Source organism: Schistocerca cancellata, chromosome 6 (assembly GCF_023864275.1).
Source record: "Schistocerca cancellata isolate TAMUIC-IGC-003103 chromosome 6, iqSchCanc2.1, whole genome shotgun sequence".
In the NCBI taxonomy this organism is placed as follows: Eukaryota; Metazoa; Arthropoda; class Insecta; order Orthoptera; family Acrididae; genus Schistocerca; species Schistocerca cancellata.
In genome coordinates, this window is record NC_064631.1 from 694061708 (window position 1) to 694088668 (window position 26961).

At 41.7% G+C, this 26961-nt stretch overlaps 1 protein-coding gene across 1 annotated transcript in view; it reads right to left on the reverse strand.

The window, feature by feature from the left end:
- Positions 1–8792: 8792 nt before the first annotated feature.
- LOC126088482 (uncharacterized) overlaps positions 8793–26961 on the reverse strand; it is a 372186-nt gene continuing 354017 nt past the window's right edge. Inside the window, exons 4-5 of the mRNA XM_049906624.1 lie at positions 25860–26042; positions 8793–9217 (exon numbers count right to left, since the gene is read on the reverse strand). Of these exons, the coding sequence (XP_049762581.1) occupies positions 9078–9217; positions 25860–26042 (323 nt within the window). The 3' untranslated portion in view covers positions 8793–9077. The remainder of the gene's footprint in view (positions 9218–25859; positions 26043–26961) is intronic.

The following is a 26961-nucleotide window of genomic DNA, read 5'->3' on the forward strand; positions in this document are numbered from 1 at the left end:
AAAGCTGTTTGCATGGTGTGTGGCCTTCAGTCGATTTTTAATCTCTACTAAATTAAAAATTCAAAATCCTTGTCTTGCCCTTAAGTCATTAGATTTTTATTCTTTAGTATGAGGTCTTCAGCCGATTTTTACACGAAATATTTTAAGATAAAGACATCAGCCTTTTCATTTTGAAAGCTCTTCTTCCTAGGCCTAAAGCCGAGTTTTCACCCTATTTAAATTAGACACTGAAAATCTTTGTTTTGGCCTTAAGCCATAACACTGTTCTTGATTAATGTATGGCCTTCAGACGAGTTCTAAGGAAAAACATTTAAGCTAAGGCTTTCAGGCTATTTATATTAAATTTTTTTTTGAAGAAGTGAAACCTCCAGAAGAACTCCTGTACCTCAATTACTTGCTTAGGCCTTGTGCCTTGGATTTTCTATGTGGCCTTCAACCTATCTAAATTAAATCAAAGGAGGTCTTTCGTTAAAACCTTGAGAGTTTTTGATTCTTGCTTGTGTGATTGTCATCATCATCATCATTTAAGACTGATTATGCCTTTCAGCGTTCAGTCTGGAGCATAACCCTCCTTATACAGTTCCTCCATGATCCCCTATTCAGTGCTAACATTGGTGCCTCTTCTGATGTTAAACCTATTACTTCAAAATCATTCTTAACCGAATCCAGGTACCTTCTCCTCGGTCTGCCCCGACTCCTCCTACCCTCTACTGCTGAATCCATGAGTCTTTTGGGTAACCTTGCTTCTCCCATGCGTGTAACATGACCCCACCATCTAAGCCTGTTCGCCCTGACTGCTACATCTATAGAGTTCATTCCCAGTTTTTCTTTGATTTCCTCAATGTGCACACCCTCCTGCCATTGTTCTCATCTACTAGTAACTGCAATCATCCTAGCTACTTTCATATCCGTAACCTCAGCCTTGTTGATAAGGTAACCTGAATCCACCCAGCTTTCGCTCCCATACAACAAAGTTGGTCCAAAGATTGAACGGTGCACAGATAACTTAGTCTTGGTACTGACTTCCTTCTTGCAGAGGAGAGTAGATCGTAGCTGAGCGCTCACTGCATTAGCTTTGCTACACCTCGCTTCCAGTTCTTTCACTATGTTGCCATGCTGTGAGAATATGCATCCTAAGTACTTGAAACCGTCCACCTGTTCTAACTTTGTTCCTCCTATTTGGCACTCAATCCGTTTATATTTCTTTCCCACTGACATTACTTTAGTTTTGGAGATGCTAATCTTCATACCACAGTCCTTACATTTCTGATCTAGCTCTGAAATATTACTTTGCAAACTTTCAATCGAATCTGCCATCACAACTAAGTCATCCGCATATGCAAGACTGCTTATTTTGTGTTCACATATCTTAATCTCACCCAGCCAGTCTATTGTTTTCAACATATGATCCATAAATAATATGAACAACAGTGGAGACAGGTTGCAGCCTTGTCTTACCCCTGAAACTACTCTGAACCATGAACTCAATTTACCGTCAACTCTAACTGCTGCCTGACTATACATGTAAAGGCCTTTAATTGCTTGCAAAAGTTTGCCTCCTATTCGATAATCTTGTAGAACAGACAATAACTTCCTCCTAGGAAGTGTGTATAAATAAAGTTTATATGTTGAGTGCAACTGACAGTAACTTATATTGGCCCCTTTCCACAAATATAACCTCATCTGCTCTGTTCTGCTAGCCCAGGGGTTTCAAACATCTTGTAAACTATGGCTCACGTCATTAAGGAAAACAAATTGCTACTGTTGATTCACGTTATCTATGTACTTGTGTAATGATTTCTGTTATTTATTCTGAAGGCTAGTTAAGAGATTCAAATTTGATTAACTGAATTTAAATTCTTTGTGACCAAGATTGACTGTATGCCCAGATTAATGTATGCCAGTTTCTTAAAAAGCTACCTGGGAGCGAAGCATTATTCACTGCCTTTTGGTACAGTTACTTGTTGTAAATTGAGCTTATTGTGAGCTTAGTTGAGAAAGATAAACAGATATATTCGGGACTACCTACGGTCTACATTTCTCTAATTTGTTAAGAGTGTTTAACATTGTCAATCGCGTCTTAAGTAGCGAAGAGTGCAAATTTTAATTTATCTGTTCTGAATAAATTTTTTCATCGTCAACTATTGTTCATGTCGAAACCCCTGCACGCTTCGCACACTCTCCTCATGTCTCGCCGTCCCTGTAGAGCCGTAGAGCATATTCTGAGGTGAAACATAACGAGAGGATTTCGAACGCAATGACCTGCTCGCAGCCAACTAGCATGGGTTCTGAAAACATCGATCACGAAAAACCCAGCCTGCGCTTTCCTTACAGGCGTCGTGGAAACTATGAATCAACAAAATCATATAGATTCAGCATTTCTTGATTTCCTAAAACCCTTTGATTCGGCTCTACACGAACGTTCATTAAAAAAAGCACGATTATATGACGTGTCGAACAAAATATGTGACTGGTTTGAAAATTTCTTGATAGGCAGGACGTAGCGTGTTTTCTTGGATGAGGGCTCATTAGCAGAAGTACCTTGGGGCGTTCTGCAGGGGAGTGTCTTGGAATCCTCGTTTCTCTTGTTGCTTTTGCAGTTGATGCAGTTACCTGTAATGAGGTACTGCCTCAAAAAAGTTGCAGAAGTATTCACTCAGGTCCTTAAAAGATTTCAAAGTGCTGTATAGTTTTCAAGCCTTTTTTTAAATGTGCAGAAATGTAAAATTGTGTGTTTGAGAAAACGAAAATAATGTGGTATCGTATGACTAAAATATCAGTGATTCACACTTAGAATCAGTCAACTCATAACACTACCTAGGTTTAACAATTTCTAGGGATATGAAATGTAATGATCAAATTGACTTAGCCATAGCTAAGGCAGGCGTCAGGCTTCGTTTCGTTGGTGCTGATCTGGAAAAACGCTGTGGAAGAAGGCTATTTACAAATAACTTGTGCTTTCCATCTTGGTGTGGGAACCATAGAAACTAGGACTAACAATGAGTATTGAACGTGTACCGAGAAGGACAACCCGAATGGTCACAGGTTTGTTTGACTCACGGGAGAGCGTTTCGTAAATGTCGAGAAACCTTACTTAGCGGGCTCTTGAAAATAGACACAAATTAATCCACAAAAGTCTTCTACAAGAATTGCAAAATGTCAACAACTGGTACGAAGACAAGACTGAAGCGACATTTTTCACCACCTACGTGTCGCTCCCGTGAAGATCGTGAAGACAACTCCGTGGAGATCGTGAAGACAAATTGATAATAATTGAATACAGACAGAGACAGTTTAGCATTCTTAGAAATATATACAGTTCAGCACTTATAGCACCATATGCGATTAGAATTGTAAGAAACTCTAATATGCTGTACGTTGCTTAAGTACTCTTTGACAAGCACTTAACAAAGAGCGGAGTAGCACAATGGTTTGCGCATTGGACTCGCGTTGGGGAGTACGGCGGTTCAAACCCGTGTCTGGCCGTCCTGAATTAGGTTTTCCGCTATTTCCCTAAATCGCTGAAAGGAAGTGCGAAGTTGGTCCCTTTGGAAGAGCAAGGCCACCTTCCTTCTTCATCCAGCCCTACTCAGAGCTTGTGCTCAATCTCTAATGTCCTCGTTGTCGACAGGACGTTAAATTCTAGTCTTCTCCTACTCTTCCTTCAAGTTTTTCCCAAAGATATGCATTGTGTGTGTGTGTAGACGTAGATGTACATGTCATAGTATTCAGTGATCTTTTTCCTCACAGTCCCTTTTACAAATCAATTAGGAATAAGATCATTGGCACCTGATTTGGGTTGAAATAAAATAAAAAATACCAGAGCTATTCGGAAAGTAAGGTCCGATAGGTCGCGAAATGGAAACCACAGTGAAAATCTGATAAAGCTTTGCACAGCTGTGTTGGACAGTATCCTTAATATGACTGTCGATTGCATGACGTATTTTTCACTTTTGAGAACACAGTGATCACGTAAAGACACCTAGAACAATAGCGTCTCCTGCCAAGTATGGGTTTCGGCTGATTTCATGCAACCCCACATAACGTAAAAGTCATGCATTTCCTTCTTCCTGATAAATCTCGGATACACACTGCTAGGGCAATGAGAACAGCCTGCAGTGTTTCCGATGGGAAGTGTTTAATCAACCATCACACAGCCCAAACTTGGCCCCCTCTGCTGTTCATCTCTGCTCGCATAACCCTCTGCCTATGAAGCCAACACTTTGACACAGACAAACGAAGCGCAGACCGGCGTAGCGAAGTGGCGGAAAGGATAGGTACCTCCCTTCTATGACAAGGGTTATGGAAAGTTGGTACTACGCTACGAAAAATGTGTAAGTCGTAGCGGCGACTATGTGGAGAAGTAACTGGAAGTTGTAGAAAAGTGTTGCAAATACGTTTTTGATTTTCGCTATTTGTTTCTATTTGGCGACCGATCACACCTTATTTTCCGAATAGCCCTCCTATACGTTCGATTTTCTGTCTCATTTTACGATTTATTAATACATGTAATTGCCTTGAAAGATTACTTAATGTAATTTATGATCACTACAAAACAGTTTGGAACTAAGAATACTGTAAACTGACGTAAAGTAATATAGGCTAATCTTAAACAATAACGGTTGATATCCAGTTTAGTACTGCATGACGAAACACTGATGCACTATTCGTTGCAAGGACATTTAGATATTATAAATATGTAATTGAGTCCAAACGTCCAAGCTGTGGTCTCTGCACCACCTTTCGAACATTACTGCGATGATTAATGACGCCCATGTTATGTGTAAACGACAACATCTTAGGCTCGTAATTGGTATGTAATAGAGCTATTGTGCAGTACTGAGTATAGTGATGCTGGTTAATCTGTAGTTCCACACACAACTGTTTCGCTAACGTTATGAGACGCCTCGAAGAAGAAGATCTGTTGACACATTACCAGCACAAATTCAGAAAATTTCGCACTTGAAACACAGTGGAATTTCATTCCCACAAAGTAATGAGTGCTATCCTCAGGAGACTTCAAGTTCACTATTTTTCTCTATATTTCCAGAAGGCTTTGACACCAGGTCACAGTTCGTAGTAACTGTGAGTTCATCGGCTTCGGTAGCCTACTAAAAATTTCTGTTAATTTTCGCTTACGTGATAAATCACACAAATTTCAAAGCTGTCGATTCAGCTAAATACCTACAGATTAAAATTACAAACAAATTAGATTGGAGCCAACATATATAATATGTTGATGGGAGGGTGAACCAGGGATTGCAACATACTGGCCACACATGTAGAAAATGTTAGAAATATACTAAAATGACTGCTTTTACTGCAAAGAGCGGTATGGGTCCCTTATCAGATAGGATTAACGGACGACGTCGAAAAAATTTAAGACAGGACAGGTCGTTTTGAGTTACCGCAGAAAATATAATGAGTGACTCGGATATGATATGCAAGTTGAAGAGATAATCATTAAAACAAAGGCTTGTCTAATTGTGACGTGATCTTTACACTAAATTTCAAGCACCAACTCTCTCCGCCGAAATCGAAAGTATTTTTTTGAGTGCCTCAGCTACGTAGGGAGAAAAGGTAACCGCAATGAAATAAGATAAATTTGAGACCGCACGGAAAGATTTAAGTGTTCGTTTCTCCCATGGGCTATTCGAGGGAGGAACGGTCATAAGATATCGTCTGAAACTAGTTCGATTAAACCTCTGACAAGTATTGTGTGTGAAACTGAAAGGGTACAGTACCACCCGACATTAAAAATAGGTACAAAATTCTTCGTTATTATTGTCAGAACAACATATTTTTTGTAATAATAACTCAATTTCATTTAATACACCGAAGCCGGTTACCAGTGTAGGAAAGAATGGCTATTTATTTATCTAATTGATCACATGTGCACTCCGACAAAATAAATCCCTACATCCAATTTGGTGAGATCTGTGAAATGAATGAATGTATGGTCGTCTGCTAACTGCAGACAGTGAATGTGCAATATATGATCATCTTTGACACGGTCCTTTGGTCACCTTTGGTGGAACCAAAGAGATGAAATTTACCTGAGCTTTGAGCGACTAAAATGTGGCTGACCAATACGGTAGCAAGGTGCTCCCCCCCTTCGGCCGAGGTGCGAGATGACCCGAAGAAAGACCATGTATCAGCACTCTGGCGCTGGATCTAGTGTTGGTAAGACCTGTCTTAGGTGTGCTGCGTAAAGACGAAAGAGTGGAGAAAATAGTATGCATGTGAAACACGTAAGAGTAGTTTGGAATAATTATTTCTCTATTTCAGGAACTTTTGGGGGGAGAATTAAATGACAGGCAGGTAATATTAAGGGGATCGTAGTAATCTTCGGAAGTGCCCAACGGTCACAGTGAAGCCACGTGTAGCAATAAGTTGAAATACTTGCGAGTGCTAGTACTAAGTTGAAATACGTCCGAGTGCTAAAGTGAAGCTGAATTACTGGCGTGTGTACTATAAGTTGGAAATATTTAAGAAATGGCGTGTGCGGGACTTGAAATTAGAGACGAGTACTTCCAGGTGGTGAGTACTGTGTGAGTCTCAATCTGTGTATGAGACAAAGGATAAAGAGAAGTACTCGTCCATTGTATCAGTTAAGGACTCGCGTGTGTGACGAATATGTTCTTAATATTATTTTGCGTGTTATGTTTCCGTGTGACGCTGGATTCAAACTCTAATACTCTGAGAGTGAAGCAAGGTGAGTCAGCCGTCTATCCAGCAACGCCACTTGGCTTGCATTGCACGGGAAGACGTGCATATATCCTCCAGAGTTCGTAGTAGGAAAGAAAAGTTACGCAGTGGGGCAGTGTCGGGTGAAACTGCGATGAATACTGATTGAAGTGGGAAAGCTGAAAGTGAGGTGATTCTAACGTTGTGACTATTCTTTGTGTTGTATTGTGATGTATTTCATGTATCTTAAGTGTGTGGTTTGCATGGGAGAGTAGCAAGATAGGTTCAGAGGCAGTGGGTTATGCATGTTCCTTTTTCTACCGCTCGGCCTGGAGTAAATTTTCGTGATGATGGGTGTGATTGTCGAAGTGTGAGATATAGCAAAAGATCCACCATCCTATCCAGAAAGTGCACTGTAGCGTTAGATAATTACGAGACCATAAGATAGAGAATCACCAATGTAAAGCCATGTCCACTGGGCGGAGTTTCTCATGTGTAATTATTGTACAGAAATGTAATAATAGAATAATAGAATTTATCGGAATAAAAAAAAGATGGTGAAAAGAAAAAGATTGGTGGCCTTCTTCGAATAGTGTGTAGTCATGATATCCAGAATTTATAACGTGTGCGCCATTCACATTCAGTGCGATGGCCACGTGTTGATCAAAGCCGTTGAGTAAGAAGAAAATGTCGTATTGCCAGTGCGTAGTGAACAATTAGAGTTGTGTAAATTACTAATAGTCAGATGTACATTATCCGTTTCCGTTGCGTAATATTCAAACATGAGAATAATTTGTAGCTTAATTGTGTGTACTAGAGCTCGTAATGAGTCATTGATGTTTTTGCGATAAATAAGAATAAATACCCTCGCTTGGCAGACCACTCATCTTGCAGGCCTGACTGCTTGATGCCACAGTATGAGCAAGGCATGTGGGTGCCTCTCAAAATGAAGTGTATGCGTGTAGGTATAGATGAGCGATAGCTATTTAGTTTCACCGTTATTTGAGCTTTACAAACAACTTCCATTCTGATTTGATCCATTATAAATGGTGTTTGAAAGCCTGCGAGTGTAGATATAATAGGTTTGTTTATAAATAAATAAATCTTCTGCTACCAGTCACGATTTTTCTTTATTTTACTATTCGCACGACGCGTTTCGAGAAATAATTCCCATTTTCAAGTGCGTTTTTTTATGTGTGTTAAGCCATTTCTTTTGATGTTGTCAGTATGTGTGAGTCTGCTTCAGTTTGTTGACTTTTACTGTAATACATAAGAAACGCGATTTTTAGTTGGGTATCAATTCTTTCTGTGAGGTTAGTGGCTAAAGTTTGAGAACAATTTGTACTTACAGTTTTCTAATGGTCCATTTGTGTAGAGTCTCACACACACTTAACATCATACACAACTTGTACACTTTACACATCGAAAATATCTTATATAAACAAAACAGTTACAAAGATCTTCTTACAGGTAGTTCACAGAGATAACATTATAGGTCTTCCACAGATTATGATATGCTTTTGTACAGAGGTTATTTATCTTAACAATTTGGCTTATGAATTACTTATATTGATTTTACATAGAAATAAGCACATCTGTAAAATCAAAATAAGTAATTCGTAAGCCAAATTGTTAAGGTAAATAACCTCTATACAAAAGCATATCATAATATGTGGAAGACCTATAATGTTATCTCTGTGAACTACCTGTAAGAAGATCTTCGTAACTGTTTTGTTTATATAAGATATTTTCGATGTGTAAAGTGTTCAAGTTGTGTATGATGTTAAGTGTGTGTGAGACTCTACACAAATGGACCATTAGAAAACTGTAAGTACAAATTGTTCTCAAACTTTAGCCACTAACCTCACAGAAAGAATTGATACCCAACTAAAAATCGCGTTTCTTGTGTATTACAGTAAAAGTCAACAAATTGAAGCAGACTCACACACACTGACAACATCAAAAGAAATGGCTTAACACACATAAAAAAACGCACTTGAAAATGGGAATTATTTCTCAAAACGCGTCGTGCGAATAGTAAAATAAAGAAAAATCGTGATTGGTAGCAGAAGATTTATTTATTTACAAACAAACCTATTAACTTACATTCTTGCATTGATTCAGTAAGTCCATTTTGAGGTTGTAAATAATAAGTGATCAGCCTTCACAAAAAATATATTATTCTCATTTAGCGTGGAGTACTAGGAGGAATAGAGGAACTTAATAACTTATATTCAATTTTCTAAATAAATATCAGGTCTCTTTTTTTTATATTCGACGAGTCACACGGAAGCCACGTGAGAACACAAGGTCATAGTTCGTAGTGTTGCAGCCGCGCGGACAAGAAAAACTGAGGAGCCGCTGCTGAGGCAGAGTAAGGGCAGGTGGGGTCAGACGCGGACCGCCGCCCCACCTTGATGCTGCCGCTGCTGAGGACCACTCGTGCTGGTGACGTCACCTCTGGCCACGGGCGTCGCGCTGTCGTCCCCTGAGGCCACCGAGTAGCGGGGTGGTGGTTCGTCTGGAAAAACTGCGGACATCCAGAAGCATTAAAAGGGGATCCAAGCGCGGGCGGACACGGCAGTTCATTGTCTTCCTTACTTAAGGGGCTCCGGAACGCCCTATACTTGCAATGTTAAAATAACGCTTATAAATTACATCTTTCCTCACAATGTATTTGAGGTAGGAAGTTGAACTTTTTACAGATTATTTATTGGGATATGGGCTACAACTTAACACAGGGATTTTACAAAATTTTAGTTCAGTTATTAAAGATGATTTTTTTTCAATTGTAATGAAAATTCACAACATTTTTTTGCAATTTTTTATTTATATATTAAAAAATATACAGTTTTTTGGAAAAAGGCTGTGTTAAATTATGCAGAAGGTACTGTGTAACATTTACTGAAAGTTTGAAACAAACATGTTTGGAAGATCCTTAGAAAACATGTAATTAGTATGAGAAAATGAAAGTTTTGGGAATCGAGCGACAAAGATTGGATTAACTTTTTAGTGCATTCCAGGTCCATAGGAGGGATTATCTTCATCCTCTGCAAACTCCTCCTCCAGCTTCCTCTTGTTCCTCCTCCTGTTTACTCTTGCTTGTATTTCTAGACTCTTTACAGCCCTGTCTGCAGCCCGAAGGCGTTCCTTGTCTAAAGCAAGCATCGCTCGTACCATGTTAGAACCTATCTTCATTCCCATAATAACACATACCTTTGGCTTTCCAACATTTCTCCTTTTCTTAAAAGCCTTCAGAGGATTTCTAATAACTTGCCTTTTACTCATTATTATACTTCAACAAAACAGAGACTCAAGAAACAGAATTAATTACGAATATTTTCGAGATAACGACAGAGTAAATAAACATGAAACAATCGACAATCACACCAGCGATATATACTGAACCATCACCGGTTAGCCACAACACATACTTTATCTCACATCACTAAAATGTACCTGATGAACAGGGACGTTAATAATAACACCATTTGACAGCAGTTTAACAGCGCCACAGTGGGTCACGCCCATGTAGAACACATTTCAAAAAAATTTAAAAATAGTTGTAGTCTTCGGAATTGAATAAATTATATATCTATTAAAAGGTAATAGTCTGCAGATTCAGAAAACGCAAAAAAGTAAAAATTGAACTTTTCATGATTTTGAGCCTTTCCGGAGCCCCTTAAACATTATTCACCCTCCCAGGGATAAAATACGAATAGGAAGAAGAGCAAACTGCCCTATTAAAGTCGAGCACTGGAAGACCTAGGGAGAACCAAAGACCCTGGGGTAAACGACATTCACTCAAAGTTATTGATATAACTGGGAGAGGATACCATGGTAAAACTGCACTGCCAGAAAAAAGTACACGCTTTTAGAGATTTCCAGTTTACTCTAGATTTATTGCTGCAACACTGCAAATGCAGTATATGAAATGATTACATTTAAAGATCAGTAGCACAAGCGCTTCTGAGGTGTAGTGTCGCGGAATAGTAAGGAGTTGGAAACGTAGAATATTGTCAAAGTTTCGTTGCCTATGCCGAGAGACAGAGGCAGTAGGTTAGCCAAGATGTAGGTGGATTGCACATAGATCGGAATGTGTCGTCACATAGGGGCAATGGCCTGGTTACACACAACAGGCGAGAGAGAATTGCTTAGCACGCGGGTTTGTGTTAGACGGAGACTTTCGTAGAGTGCAAGACAGAGGTATAGCGTCAGCTGTACTGCATTTCACAACTTCGCGTAAGTCTGCCGTAACAACACGTAACTCTGTCACAAGAACACCTAAGGGACGAGTACGACAGATGAATCAGCAGTATAAGTGGAACGAATGCGTTCATTACAAATGGGCATGACGTCAGGACGTCGCTCGTGTTTCCTTTAAATACGCCAGTTTTGATAGCAACAAGGCACTCGCAGTTAGACTTGCAGTTAGATGTGTACTGGGTCGCTGCATAGCGCTCAGCTCGGTGATCGACATGTTAATCTTTATTAAGGAGATGTTGCAGTAAGGGTGACCCATCCAGCAGCAGACGTGAGGGGACAGTACCAGCTCTGGTCCTCTCTGCTTCCACTGTCAGTCATCAACCCAGGATTAGCAGACATCGCGGCAGACTCGCTCGCCGCCAATGCTGGCCACATCAGTGAGCCGTCGTCGAGATCGTGTGGAACCTAGGCCCTGTGCAACCGGTTGAGCTGACGACACTGGGGATTGCAGCCCGTTCCACCTGTCCACCATGGACGAGCCGCCAGGAGGAGCAGGGAAGAAGATGGGGTGAGATAGAGTACACTCCGTACTACAAGATCACCTCTCGTCCCGACAGCGCCGGGACTCCAACCCGGAGCCTCCTGCGCGCAGCAGCTTGCTGTTCACAGCCGAGGCGGCCGGCCAGCCTGGCGCCACCAGCCATGTGCGGCCAAAGTACAAAGTAAGGACATTCCTTCGCTATGCCACAGCACGCGGCGCTGCGCTACCAAGACTGTGCGGACCGGAAATGGGGTCATCGCTACGAGTCAGTGAGGACTTGGGAAGGTCGTTGATATCACCAAGCCACATTGTACTCGGCAGGAATAAAGGTGTTATGAATTAATAATGTTTCTTTGGCGTTTCTGACGCGTCCACAGTCATTTACTAGCATCCTGACAACTGGAGAGGTCACTGCTCGGCCTTGAGTCCAGGTCACTGCTCAGCCATCTAGTCCACCGTAGGCGACCGGGGCCACCGGGGCGTCTACAGAGGTACCAGGCATCGACTCATGTTGCAACACCCCCATTAGTACGCGGTGTAGCCTCTGTGGGCAGCAATGAAGGCACTGAATCTGGCATCCAGTCGATCGCAAAAATGGCGAATACTGCCCTCGGATATGTTTTGCCTCACCTGCTCGACCTGTTCACATAACTCTGTAAGAGATGTCGGTTGACAAGTCGCACAAATCACGTCTCGTCCTATTATATCCCACACTGGAGACAAGTACGGAGATTGTGCTGGACAGGGAAGTTGCTGCAGCCCATCTTACAGAGCACATTGAGCTTCATGGTCAGTCCGTGGGTGTGCATTATCCCATTGGAAGAACACATTACCTTCCTGTTGAAATAATGGCAAAAGAACGAGTATAATGCTATTCTACATGCACAGAGCGCTATTTATCACCTCATGAATAAATACCAAAGGTAATCGAGAGCTGTAGCTTATCGGATCCCAGACCATACTGCCCAGAGCGAGGCCGGTGTGCCTGGGACGATTGCAGTTTGTAAGACAGTGCTCACTCATCAGGTCTACGCCGTACACACAATCGACCATCACTTACCTGCAAGCAGAATCTTCTCTCTTTGCTGAACACCAAAGTGTGCGGTCCCATCTTCCAAGTACTCCTCTGATGGCACCAGTCAAGCTGTGTACGTCAGTACTGTGGTGTGAGTGGAAGACTGGCTAGAGATGTGCGTGCCAGTAGTACAACAGCTAATAACCGGTTTGCAACAGGTCATGTCGACACGTCTGGACTAGAAACGCTCCTATCTGCACTGTGGTAGCTGTACGATCTTCCGCTGCTGTCCTTACAATAGGACGACCCTGGAGAGCGTATGTGCTGCGTGAACATGCAGAGAGTCGTTTACAGATGTAAGAATAATCACGTGACCACTGATAGCAGCATCATTGCACAAATGACGCACGCAGCACGTCCAACTAGTATGTCAGCTCTCCCAAAGGATCATCTCGTCACTTGGAAGGCCAAAATTTGACCCCTTTCACACACATTCATTTGATTGAAAGAATCAAAATTGTGTCTCCATGTCATGTCTACTCGTTTCAGTGTATGCACCACACTGAGCGTTCTGGCTGTGAGCGTTCCCTATTAACCAGTTGACACAGTTGACGCTCTGATTGCTATGCCACTACATTGTCTGTTGATGGACGACCCTGTAACCATTGACAATACATCTAATATCCCACAGGAGGCATACGCCGTCATCGAGTGAAAAACCCCGTCCTCTTTTCAGGTGTACTATTTTATTTTCTGGCAGTGTATTCCATCTACTATGAAACATATATGAGACAGTCAAAATATACTCAGACTTCAAGAAGAAGATGAACCAGATCCCAAGAATACAGTAACAACAGAGATGTACGATATATTTAGACTAAATAACAATAATATTAATAATAATAATAATTACACAGAAATTAATGACACATACAACACAGAACAAAATTATAAATGAAGAACAAAAGGCTGTTGTAAAGGAGCACGAGGATGTAAAGAGCAACTGATAATAGATGCAGAGGTGACATATCAAGCTAAAACTAAACAAAGGTGCTGCACTACGCATACATTGATTACCAAAAAGCTTTTGATAGTGTACCCCACTAATGGTTACTACAAATATTGGAAATATACAAAGTAGATCCTAAATTGATACAGTTCCTAAACATAGTAATGAAAAACTGGAAAACCACACTTAATATCCAAACAAATTCTAATATCACATCACAGCCAATACAGATTAAGCATGGAATATACCAAGGAGACTCATTAAGTCCTTTCTGGTTCTGCCTTGCTCTGAACCCAGTATCCAACATGCTAAATAATACAAATTATGGATACAATATTACTGGAACATACCCACACAAAATCACACATTTGCTATACATGGATGATCTAAAACTGCTGGCAGCAACAAATCAACAACTCAACCAATTACTAAAGATAACAGAAGTATTCAGCAATGATATAAATATGGCTTTTGGAAATGACAAATGTAAGAAAAATAGCATAGTCAAGGGAAAACACACTAAAGAAGAAGATTACATATTGGATAACCACAGCAGCTCCATAGAAGCGATGGAAAAAACAGATGCCTATAAATATCTAGGATACAGACCAAAAATAGGAATAGATAATACAAATTTTAAAGAAGAACTAAAAGAAAAATATAGACAAAAACTATCAAAAATACTGAAAACAGAATTAACAGCAAGAAACAAGACAAAAGCTATAAATACTTATGCTATACCAATATTAACCTATTCATTTGGAGTAGTGAAATAGAGTAACACAGACCTAGAAGCACTCAATACACTTACACGATCACAATGCCACAAACATAGAATACATCACATACATTCAGCAACAGAAAGATTCATATTACGCAGAAAAGAAGGAGGAAGGGGATTTATCGACATAAAAAACCTACATTATGGACAGGTAGACAATTTAAGAAAATTCTTTCTAGAACGAGCAGAAACTAGCAAAATACACAAAGCAATCACTCAGATAAATACATTGGCTACACCATTGCAATTTCATAACCACTTCTACAACCCTTTAGATCACATAACATCAACAGATACGAAGAAAGTAAATTGGAAAAAGAAAACACTACATGGAAAGCACCCGTATTATCTAACACAGCCACACATCGATCAAGACGCATCCAACACATGCTTAAGAAAAGGCAAAATGTACAGTGAGACAGAAGGATTCATGATTGCAATACAGGATCAAACAATAAACACCAGATTTTACAACAAGCATATTATTAAAGATCCCAATACCACAAAAGATAAATGCAGACTTTGGAAACAACAAATAGAAACAGTAGATCACATCACAAGCGGATGTACAATACTAGCAAATACACAATACCCCAGAAGACAGGACAATGTAGCAAAAATAATACATCAACAGCTTGCCATACAACATAAACTAATAAAACAACACGTTCCCACATACAAGTATGTACCACAAAATGTACTGGAGAATTATGAATACAAATTATACTGGAACAGAACCATTATAACAGATAAAATAACACCACATAACAAACCTGACGTCATACTTTCCAATAAAACGAAGAAATTAACACAACTAATCGAAATATCCATACCCAATACAACAAATATACAGAAGGTAACAGAAAAAAAAATTGAAAAATACATCCAACTGGCTGAGGAAGTCAAGGACATGTGGCATGAGGATAAAGTTGACATTATACAAATTATACTATCAACTACAGGAGTCATACCACACAATATCCACCAGTACATACAGCTACACCCAAACGTATATATACAACTACAGAAATCTGCAATTAATGATACATGTTCAATTACCCGAAAGTTCCTAAATGCAATGTAACATATACCGTACAGTTAAACGGAAGTCACGCTTGATCAAGGTCCGCGTCACCTTCCATTTTTAACCAGACATAACGTCTGAGAAAGGAAAGAATAATAATAATAATAATAATAATAATAATAATATAACAACAAAAGGAAAAAGAAACAAGAAACACACACACACACACACACACACACAAAGAATAGTAAACTACATACAAACACTACAACATAAACAAAACACGAACGATAAACACAGAGCGACAGTTGTCATATAGTTAACAAAGTAAATCAAAACGCAGTAATTAGTGAAAGTGACGTGTTAAGACGAAATGTGTTTGTAAAGCTCCGAAAATTGAACATCATGAGCAAGCAAACCATCTAAGCACACCTCTATTACTGCAAATATGCATTAATAACATCACAAATCCTAAGAAGAAACAAATACTTCTTTAGTATGATGAAAGACGGGCTACAAAAGTCGTTTCTCACGAAACAACAAAAGAATAACAAAGATATCTAATGTGCTAACAAATGCGTAATTGTTATTGTGTATGCATGTATTATATACAAAATTAAACTACATTAAAGGGCACTGAAGATGCTTCACAAACAGAAAGGAGCGAAATGCGTATGGCGAAATAAAAATAGCCTTTCACTTAGCTGCATTAGACGAAACGCGTCCCAAGAATTCAGTAATTCGAGTTTCAAAGAAGGCAGGTGCTGACAGTTGCAAATATTATGGAACCCATCAGCTCAATGAGTGATACCTTCAAAATTGAGAGACTGGTTATTGGGGTGTCGCGATGTGTGGAAGTGAAATGTGGACAATAACCAAGATGAGAATGGAAGCTTTCGCAATGTGGCGCTACAGACGAATGTCAATGATTTGATGACCGATGAAGAGAACTGAATCTATCTGGACACAGCATAATGAAACGAAATGTTTACTTGATAGGAAACATCAAGTCAATTCGAGTGCGGCATTCGCAGCGTTCTGTCAAGGCGCGGTTTCAGCTGAGGAACTGTTTAGTCTATATTTTGTTTCCTCCCCTTCTCTTCCTCTCTCTTGCAGGTGCTTTTTATAATCATTTCTCTCGTCCCATTTGTTCACAGGTTCCAGCTTCATTTCTGCGGTTTAATCCATAAGTATCGCTTTGTGCGAAATTTCCCAAATTTTAAAGAAATTCGGGGATAGGGCTTTGAACGTGGGTTGACCACTACAATGTACGTATTCTGTCTCGCAGACACTTTTCATTACTCTGGTGTGGTCTTAGCGTTAGTGCTCACGGTCTATTTCTCCTCTTTCTTCATATCTTCATCTGATGATGTAATTTAAATTACGAAACTAGTCGTGTCTTTAATAAAGGATTAACAAGATTAATAACATGTGCAGCTGTTTTTATCCAACATGCAAAACATGTGGATGCCCGTCCAATAAACTGTTATGTTGTTTCATCATCTTTCTACACCTCATCATCAGTAATGACGGATGACGCTACCTACTTTTGCATTTCGCACAGTAGTAGGGCCATCTTTTCTTTAATTATTCTGTACCATTTTCCGCCCATTAAAAAATTCGTAGCATTTCCTCCACACACACACACACACACGGCGGCGGAAGCTCCAACGGCCACATTTCAAAATGCTTCTTATTCTAAAAACACGCCTCGTAGGTTCAAATACATAAAACTACAACCAGTCACTTTTTTTGAAAAGTTATTCCATGAAATGGCTACGAAGTCTTTCGCGACATATTTCTTGGATAAAAGTCTCTCGGTGTACATGCCGCGTCAATTCAGGATAAAACTCCAAGCTTTCCACCACTACCTCCATGATCGTCGTCAGGGCTAAAACTGTCTGTCGTAAACTGGCGAGGCTCCCATTTTTATATGCAAATACGGCTTCTGATTGGCTGGAATACGTCATAGCAATAGCGATATGGCGCGTAGTGAGGTGATGCCCTATACCTCCATAGATGTAGTTTCTATCCCGCGCTGCTTGAAACTGCATCCCTTGAATCAGGAGGTAAAGTGCGGGAAGTTTTCCTCTGCGATTTTTCTTTATCCAGTGCACTCTTCCAGGTGTTGCTAAGCGCATAACCGTTGTCTCTGTTAAAGTTGTTATCGTTAAGTCAAATTTCGACTGCTTCATTCCATGAAATGGTTTTCGAATCTTTTTAGGCTCATCTTCAGATCGTGTACAGGAGGTTTCATAGCAATTTCAGATCATGATGTTGGGTTCTGACTCTGTGACAAGAAGATGGTGAGCAGTGCGTAGCTCGTGTTCCCTCCATCATGTATTTTACATCCTGTTTTTAACGTACTTTCATTTCACTACGTTAATGAAAATTACTACTGAGTTGCTCCTTTGCCTGACTGTTATCGGCGCTAGCAACGCGTATCGATATACTCCCTCTCTTAGTACCTTCGCTCGACTGTTATTGTTTCCAGGTCGTTGTCTGTCGTAAGGAGTTCGGGTCACGAGTGTGGGCTGCCTGTCAGTTGGAACGCGTCTGGAGCGCAGTCCGGACCTGCCAGTTGGGGAGTTGTAATGCGGCGCTAGTGCAGTCGGGTTGGAGCTGTGAGGTCTGCGTCGACATGGCTCGTCCGACCATTGCCGCCAGGCATCACTTGAGCCGGGCCACGGTCTTGGTGGATCGTCGGTCGGTCGCCCTACTGGACGACGTGTTTTGGCTCGCCGATCGTTCATGAGTCGGCTGTGTGTGTGTGTGCATCGACACCCCATTTGTCCTCGAGCGTGCTTAGTTACTGTTGGGTATCGATCAGGTCTTCGTGCAAGTGTTTGTCAGCTTGTGTGTGTAGTTGCCATTATTTCCACTGACGACTATTTTAGATGTTGTGGGCATTCTCAGAGAAGTCGGTCGGATGCTGCGGACCAGGGAAGTTATCTCTGCGCCGTGGAGTCGGCTGGGTCCGCTGGCGGTCCCTGCGCAGTGTCGGAGCGTGTGTGGAGCTGTCCGATCGGTACGAGCTTCATGGTTCACCGACCCAGGACGTCAAAGTTGAGTATGCTTTCAAGTACCCAAACCACGTCCATTCATGTTGTGTGGTTCGTTTCGGTGGTTCGCTGTTGGGGAGGTTTTCCTGCGTATCGCTAAAGTTCAGCCGCCATGTGGTTAAATTAACTATATTGGTTGACTACAACTCAAGTGCACCATCGGAATTTTCTGCCTTGTGGCCGTTAGTGTTTTGGTTACCTGCCCTGGCCACTAATGTAATTTCAGGCAGTGTCATTTCCTCATCTGTTGTCACTGTCCAACACAGTGTGTAGTTTTGACAGCTTATTACATATACATATTTGATTGTGGATAATCACGCCAATAACATTTTGTGTTTGAATTCTCATGTACCGATTGGTGTCAAGCAAGTCGTTTGTCGGTCGGTCCGTGGCTGTCCCTTGGTTGGGTTTCGACGGATCAAGTGTAGTTGGGCTCACCACCTGTCCCTAAGTGAACGAGGGCAGACCGACCCCCTGGAGGCTTCTGAATGCTGTTCTCTTTCTGTATTTCTCACCGGTGTTTAAATGTCTGTTTATAATCTATTGTAGCCAATGATAAAAGAAAAATTCTTGGTTTTACTGTGTTTTATGTAAGTAAGTTTGAATTCCGGCAAGTGGATATTTGCTGAAAGGTTATTGCCATTGTGTTGTCTTTTCTTTTAGTCCGGTTTCAGCTACTTAAAACTTATGGCTTATGGTTATATATATATATTTTTAATTTTGGAAAATTAATTGTGGGACTTCAGCGTTGGAACCTTATTCTTAAAATTACCTTTCAAGCTTAAGCATTGGGCCTTTGAAAGGTTATGGTAATTTATTTTAAAATCTTTTCAAAATTTTATTGTGGGCCTTCAGCCATTTGTATTGCATCTTGTTTATGTTTGTCTATCCAATCTTGCCTTGAGGGTTTCAGCCTAGCTGTGATTTTTATTTTATTTGAAATTGAAAATGCCTGTTATCAGTCACTTGAAAATTACCTTGTTGATTTTTAAGATTTCTTGTTTGGAAGCCTTCAGCCGTGAAAGATTTGGAGTTTGAAATTCACAGTTGTAAAAGTTCGGCTATGTGCTGCTTTGGTTGTAAATATGTTATTAAATTACAATAAATTACAATATTAAGGTAAAACTGACCCCAACCTTATTTGGCCCTTTCCACAACCCTAATAACTTGTTGTGCCCAGAGGGTTTAGCAGGCGTGTCAGATGGAACATGCTTTAATACGTCGTCATGAGTTTTGTTTATATGTCGATTTGGATCCAAAGTTTAGTTTTGTACTTAATGCGATAGTATGGGTGGCTTTTGTTGTTAATATCCATCTTTCTGCTTCCATCGTGATGGACAGCTGGTATTACATCACTCACTTTTACGGAATATGTATTCATATACACTGGAATAACGAAACTTTTCCAGAATCGAGTGCGTGCTATTCAACTGTTACTTGTTAGAAAGATCTTTACACAAATATATGACGTAGGCCAATTTCTCAGAGATATTATTTATTTTTATTTACAAATATTAGAGTCCATGTATGGGCAAATACTTTAATCAGAACTTTCGTTAACATGAATGCCCAAAATAAATGAAATAAATAAATTACTGCAAGAACAAATCCAAATTATCTGGCGTGTTATTTATATTCTTATGTTATCATATAAGACACTCACTTTATGAGCAAGTACTTTACTCGTGACTAGCATTAACATGAATGCCCTGGAATATCCACACAGCCGGCAGATGTGGACGAGGGGTTCTAGGCGCTTCAGTCTGCGACCGCTATGGTTGCAGGTTCGAATCCTGCCTCGGGCATGGATGTGTGTCATGACCTTAGGTTAGTTAGGTTTAAGTAGTTCTAAGTTCTAGGGGACTGATGACCTCAGATGTTAAGTCCGATCGTGCTCAGAGCCATTTGAATATCCATACCTATTCTGTAAAAGAGAGTGACGTGTTACAAGCTGTCCATCACAATGTAAGCAAACAGATGCGTATTAACAACGAAAGCCGCACATACTTTCGGAGTAAGTACAAAACTAAACTCTTGAGCCAAATTTACATGTAAAAAAATACTCATGGCGGTGCATTAAAGCACATTTCATCTTCTTGTCACAGAGCCAGCATTATGTTCTGAAATAGCTATATAACATCCTGTTCACCAACTGCAGATAAGCTTGAAAAGGTTATGAGCCTGAAAAAGTTCCTAAACCGGTTCATGGAAAAAATTATTGTTGTTGTGGTCTTCAGTCCTGAGACTGGTCTGATGCAGCTCTCCATGCTACTCTATCCTGTGCAAGCTTCTTCATCTCCCAGTACCTACTGCAACCTACATCCCTCGAATCTGCTTAGTGTATTCGTCTCTTGGTCTCCCTCTACGATTTTTACACTCCACGCTGCCCTCCAATGCTGAATTTGTGATCCCTTGATGCCTCAGAACATGTCCTACCAACCGGTCACTCCTTCTTGTAAAGTTGTGCCACAAACTCCTCTTCTCCCCAATTCTATTCAATACCTCCTCATTAATTATATGATCTACCCATCTAATATTAAGCATTCTACTGCAGCACCACATAACGAAAGCTTCTATTGTCCAAACTATTTATCGTCCATGTTTCACTTCCATACATGGCTACACTTCATACAAATACTTTCAGAAACGACTTCCTGACACTTAAATCAATACTGGATGTTAACAAAATTCTCTTCTTCAGAAACGCTTTCCTTGCCATTGCCAGTCTACATTTTATATCCTCTCTACTTCGACCACCATCAGTTACTTTTCTCCCCAAATAACAAAACTACTTCACTACTTTAAGTATCTCATTTCCTAATCTAATTCCCTCAGCATCACCCGACTTAATTCGACTACATTCCATTAGTCTCGTTTTGCTTTTGTTGATGTTCATCTTAATCCTCCTTTTAAGACACTGTCCATTCGGTTCAACTGCTGTTCCAAGTCCTGAGCTGTCTCTGACAGAATTACAATGTCATCGGCAAACCTCAAAGTTTTTATTTCTTCTCCATGGATTTTATACCTACTCCAAATTTTTCTTTCGTTTCCTTTACTGCTCGCTCAATATACAGACAGAATAACGTCGGGGAGAAGCTACAATCCTGACTCACTCCCTTCCCAACCACTGCTTCCCTTTCATGTCCCTCGACTCTTATAACTGCCATCTGGTTTCTGTACAAATCGTACATAGCCTTTCGCTCCCTGTATTTCACCGCTGCCACCTTCAGAAACTGGAAGAGAGTATTCCAGTCAATATTGACAAAAGATTTCTCTAAGTCTACAAATGCTAGAAACGTTGGTTTGTCTTTCCTTAATCTATTTTCTAAGATGAGTCGTAAGGGCAGTATTGCCTCACGTGTTCCAACATTTGTACAGATTCCAAACTGAACTTCTGCGAGGTCGGCTTCTACCAGTTTTTCCATTCGTCTGTAAAGAATTCGCGTTAGTATTTTGCAGCCGTGACTTATTAAACTGATAGTTCGGTAATTTTCACATCTGTCAGCACCTGCCTTCTTTGGGATTGGAATTATTATATTCTTCTTGAAGTCTGAGGGTATTTCGCCTTCTGATACGTCTTGCTCACCAGATGGTTGAGTTTTGTCATGACTGGCTCTCCCAAGGGTGTTAGTAGTTCTAATGGAATGTTGTCTATTCCCGGGACCTTGTTTCGACTCAGGTCTTTTAGTGCTCTATCAAACTCTTCACGCAGTATCGTATCTCCCATTTCATCTTCATCTACATCCTCTTCCGTTTCCAAAATATTGTCCACAAGTACACCGCCCTTGTATAGACCCTCTTTTCTCTGTCCTGTAGGCAGTATCTACTTATCTTACCCCTAGCGAGATAAGCCTCTACATCTTCACATTAGATTGGTAGATCACATAACTAATGAGGAGGTACTGAATAGGATTGGGGAGAAGAGGAGTTTGTGGCACAACTTGACCAGAAGAAGGAATCGGTTGGTAGGACATGTTCTGAGGCATCAAGGGATCACCAATTTAGTATTGGAGGGCACCGTGGAGGATAAAAATCGTAGGGGGAGACCAAGAGATGAATACACTAAGCAGATTCAGAAGGATGTAGGCTACAATAGGTACTGGGAGATGAAGAAGCTTGCACAGGATAGAGTAGCATGGAGAGCTGCATCAAACCAGTCTCAGGACTTAAGACCACAACAACAACAACAACAACATATACTCCTTCCACCTTTCTGCTTTCCCTTCTTTGCTTAGAACTGAGTTTTCATCTGAGCTCTTGAAATTCATACAAGTGGTTCTCTTTTCTCTGTCCTGTAGGCAGTATCTACCTATCTTACCCCTAGCGAGGTAAGCCTCTACATCCTCACATTAGCCATCCTTGCTTAGCCATTTTGCACTTCCTGTCGATCTCATTTCTGAGACGTTTGCATTCCTTTTTGCCTCCTTCATTTACTGCATTTTTATATTTTCTCCTGTCATCAATTAAATTCAATATCTCTTCTGTTACCCAAGGAGTTCTACTAGCCCTCGTCTTTTTACCTACCTGATCCTCTGCTGCCTTCACTACTTCATCCCTCAAAGCTACCCATTCTTCTTCTACTGTATTTCTTTCCCCCATTCCTATCAATTATTCCCTTATGCTCTCCCTGAAACTCTGTACAACCTCTGGTTTAGTCAGTTTATCCAGGTCCCATCGCCTTAAATTCCCACCTTTTTGCAGTTTCTTCAGCTTTAATCTATAGTTCATAACCAATAGATTGTGGTCAGAGTCCACATCTGCCCCTGGAAATGTCTTACAATTTAAAAACTGGTTCCTAACTCTCTGTCTTACCATTATATAATCTATCTGAAATCTGTCAGTAACTCCAGGCTTCTTCCATGCATACAGCCTTCTTTTATGATTCTTGAACCAAGTGTTAGGTATGATTAAGTTGTGATCTGTGCAAAATTCTACCAGACGACTTCCTCTTTAATTTCTTAGCCCCACTCCATATTCACCTACTACGTTTCCTTCTCTCCCTTTTCCTACTCTCGAATTCCAGTCACCAATGGCTATTAAGTTTTCGTCTCCCTTCACTACCTGAATAATTTCTTTTATCTCATCATACATTTCATGAATTTCTTCGTCATCTGCAGAGCTAGTTGGCATATAAACGTGTACTACTGTAGTAGGCGTGGTCTTCCAGTCTATCTTGGCCACAATAATGCGTTCACTATGCTGTTTGTAGTAGGTTACCCGCACTCCTATTTTTTTATTCATTATTAAACCTACTCCTGCATTACCCCTATTTGATTTTGTATTTATAACCCTGTATTCACCTGACCAAAAGTCTTGTTCCTCCTGCCACCGAACTTCACTAATTCCCACTATATCTAACTTCAACCTATCCATTTCCCGTTATAAATTTTCTAACCTACCTGCCCAGTTAAGGGATCTGACATTCCACTCTCCGATCCGTAGAACGCCAGTTTTCTTTCTCCTGCTAACGACGTCCTCTTGAGTAGTACCCGCTCGGAGATCCGAACGGGGGACTATTTTACCTCCGGAATATTTTACCCAAGAGGACGCCATCATCATTTAACCATACAGTAAAGCTGCATGCCCTCGGGAAGAATTACGGCTGTAGTTTGCCCTTGCTTTCAGCCGTTCGCAGTACCAGCACACCAAGTCCGTTTTGGTTAGTGTTACAAGGGAAGATCAGTCAATCATCCAGACTGTTGCCTCTGCAACTATTGAAAAGGCTGCTGCCCCTTTCCAGCAACCATACGTTTGTCTGGCCTCTCAACAAATACCCCTCCGTTGTGGTTGCACCTACGGTACGGCTATCTGTATCGCTGAGGCACGCAAGCCTCCCCAACGAACGGCATGGTCTATGGTTCATGGGGGGATTTCTATTCTTATCATACAACACAGTCACTTTATGGGCAAGTACTTTACTCATGACTAGCATTAACATGAATGCGCTGGAATATTTATACAGCTGGCCGAGGTGGTCGAGCGGTTCTAGGCGCTTCAGCCTGGAACCGCGCAACCGCTATGGTCGCAGGTTCGAATGTTGCCTCGGTCATGGACGTGTGTCATGTCCTTAGGCTAGTGAGGTTTAAGTAGTTCTAAGTTCTAGGGGACTTATGACTTCAGATGTTACGTCCAATAGTGCTGAGAGCCATTTGAATATTTGAATATCCATACCTGTTCTGTAAAAGAGAGTGATGTGTTACCAGCTGTCCATCAAAATGGAAGCAAACAGATGCATATTACAACAAAAGCCATACATACTGTCGGAGTAAGTACAAAACTAAACTCTTGATCCAAATAAACATATAAAAAAAATACTCATGGCGGTGCATTAAAGCACGTTTCATTTTCTTATCGCAGAGCCAGCATTAAGCCAGAAAGAGATTTTCACTCTGCAGCGGAGTGTGTGCTGATATGAAACTTCCTAGCAGATTAAAACTGTGTGCGGGACCGAGATTCGAACTGGGGACCTTTGCCTTTCGCGGACAGGTGCTCTACCACCTGAGCTACCCAAGCACGACTAACGCACCGTACTCACAGCTTTACTCCTGCCAGTACCTCGTCTCCTACCTTCCAAACTTTACAGAAGCTCTCCTGCGAACCTCTGAGTCGTGCTTGGGTAGCTCAGTTGGTAGAGCACCTGCCCGCGAAAGGCAAAGGTCCCGAGTTCGAGTCTCGGTCTGACACACAGTTTTCACTTGCCAGGAAGTTTTAGCCAGTTTTATGCTGGGTACCCGTGGTCTAGGGGTAGCGTCATTGATTCATAATGAAAACGTCTTCGATCCCCGCCACTGCCTAAATTTTGATAAATAATCAGCATTGGCGGCCGAAGACTTCCGGCATAGCAAGTCAGCTTCATTCTGCCAACGGCCTTGTCAAAGAGGGCGGAGGAGCGGATAGAGGTTCAGGGCACCCTCTTGTCCTAGGGGTGGGAAATTGCCCCTCAAGGCGGAAGAATCAGCAATGATCAACGACATGAGGATGCAGAAGTCAATGGAAACCACTGCATTAAAGACACGTAACGTGTATCCACAGGACATGTGGCCTGTAATTAAAGAAGTGTCGTGATGATCTCTCCATTGGCAAAAGATTCCGGAATAGTCCCCCATTCGGATCTCCGGGAGGGGACTGCCAAGGGGGAGGTTACCATGAGAAAAAGATTGCATAATCTACGAAAGGATAACGTTCTACGAGTCGGGGCGTGGAATGTCAGAAGCTTGACGTGGTAGGGAAACTAGAAAATCTGAAAAGGGAAATGCAGAGGCTCAATCTAGATATGGTAGGGGTCAGTGAAGTGAAGTGGAAGGAAGAGAAGGATTTCTGGTCAGATGAGTATCGGGTAATATCAACAGCAGCAGAAAATGGTATAACAGGTGTAGGATTCGTTATGAATAGGAAGGTAGGGCAGAGGGTGTGTTACTGTGAACAGTTCAGTGACCGGATTCTATAACTGAAGGAAAGCCAAACAAATGCCGGTGATCTGCCCGCCCAGCGGCGGCTGCGCGCTGCATGCTGGGCGGCTCGCTGGCGCGCTCACCTGGGGGCGGCGCCGCCGTGGCCTCCTGGTAGGACGGGGGCGGCGGCAGCGCCTGTCCGCCCCCCAGGTCCGGGGGCAGCCGCGGGGGGCGGCCGGCCACGAACGGCCGCAGAGGCCGCTCCCCGGGCCGGCCGCGCGGCTGCCGCTCGTAGTCCCGCGAGATCATCGCCACCACGATGTACGCTGCAACAGACATGCCGAGGGCTGCACTCGTGGGCGGTTGCAAGTTTGTCAACAAAAATAATAAATGAGGCGCAAAGCTGCGAGATACACTATTGGCCATTAAAATTGCTACACCACGAAGATGATGTGCTACAGACACGAAATTTAACCGACAGGAAGAAGATGCTGAGATATGCAAACGATTAGCTTTTCAGAGCATTCACACAAGGTTGGCGCCGGTGGCGACATCTACAACGTGCTGACATGAGGAAAGTTTCCAACCGACTTCTCATACACTAACAGCAGTTGACCGGCGTTGCCTACTGAAACGTTGTTGTGATGCCTCGTGTAAGGAGGAGAAATGCGTACATAACGTTTCCGAATTTAATAAAGGTCGGACTGTAGCCTATCACGATTGCGGTTGATCGTATCGCGACATTGCTGCTCGTGTTGGTCGAGATCAAATGACTGTTAGCAGAATATGGAATCGGTGGGTTCAGGAGGGTAATACGGAACGCCGTGCTGGATCCCAACGGCCTCGTATCACTAGCAGTCGAGATGACATTTATCTTATCCGCATGGCTGTAACAAATCTTGCAGCCACGTCTCGATCCCTGAGTCAACAGATGGGGATGTTTGCAAGACAACAACCATCTGCACGAACGGTTCAACAACGTTTGCAGCAGCATGGACTATCAGCTCGAAGACTATGGCTGTGGTTACCCTTGACCTTGCATCACAGACAGGAGCGCCTGCGATGGTGTACTCAACGAGGAACCTGGGTGCACGAATGGCAAAACGTCATTTTTTCGGATGAATCCAGGTTCTGTTTAGATCATCATGATGGTCGCATCCGTGTTTGGCGACATCGTGGTGAACGCACATTGGAAGCGTGTCATCGCCATACTGGCGTATCACCCGGCGTGATGGTACGGGGTGC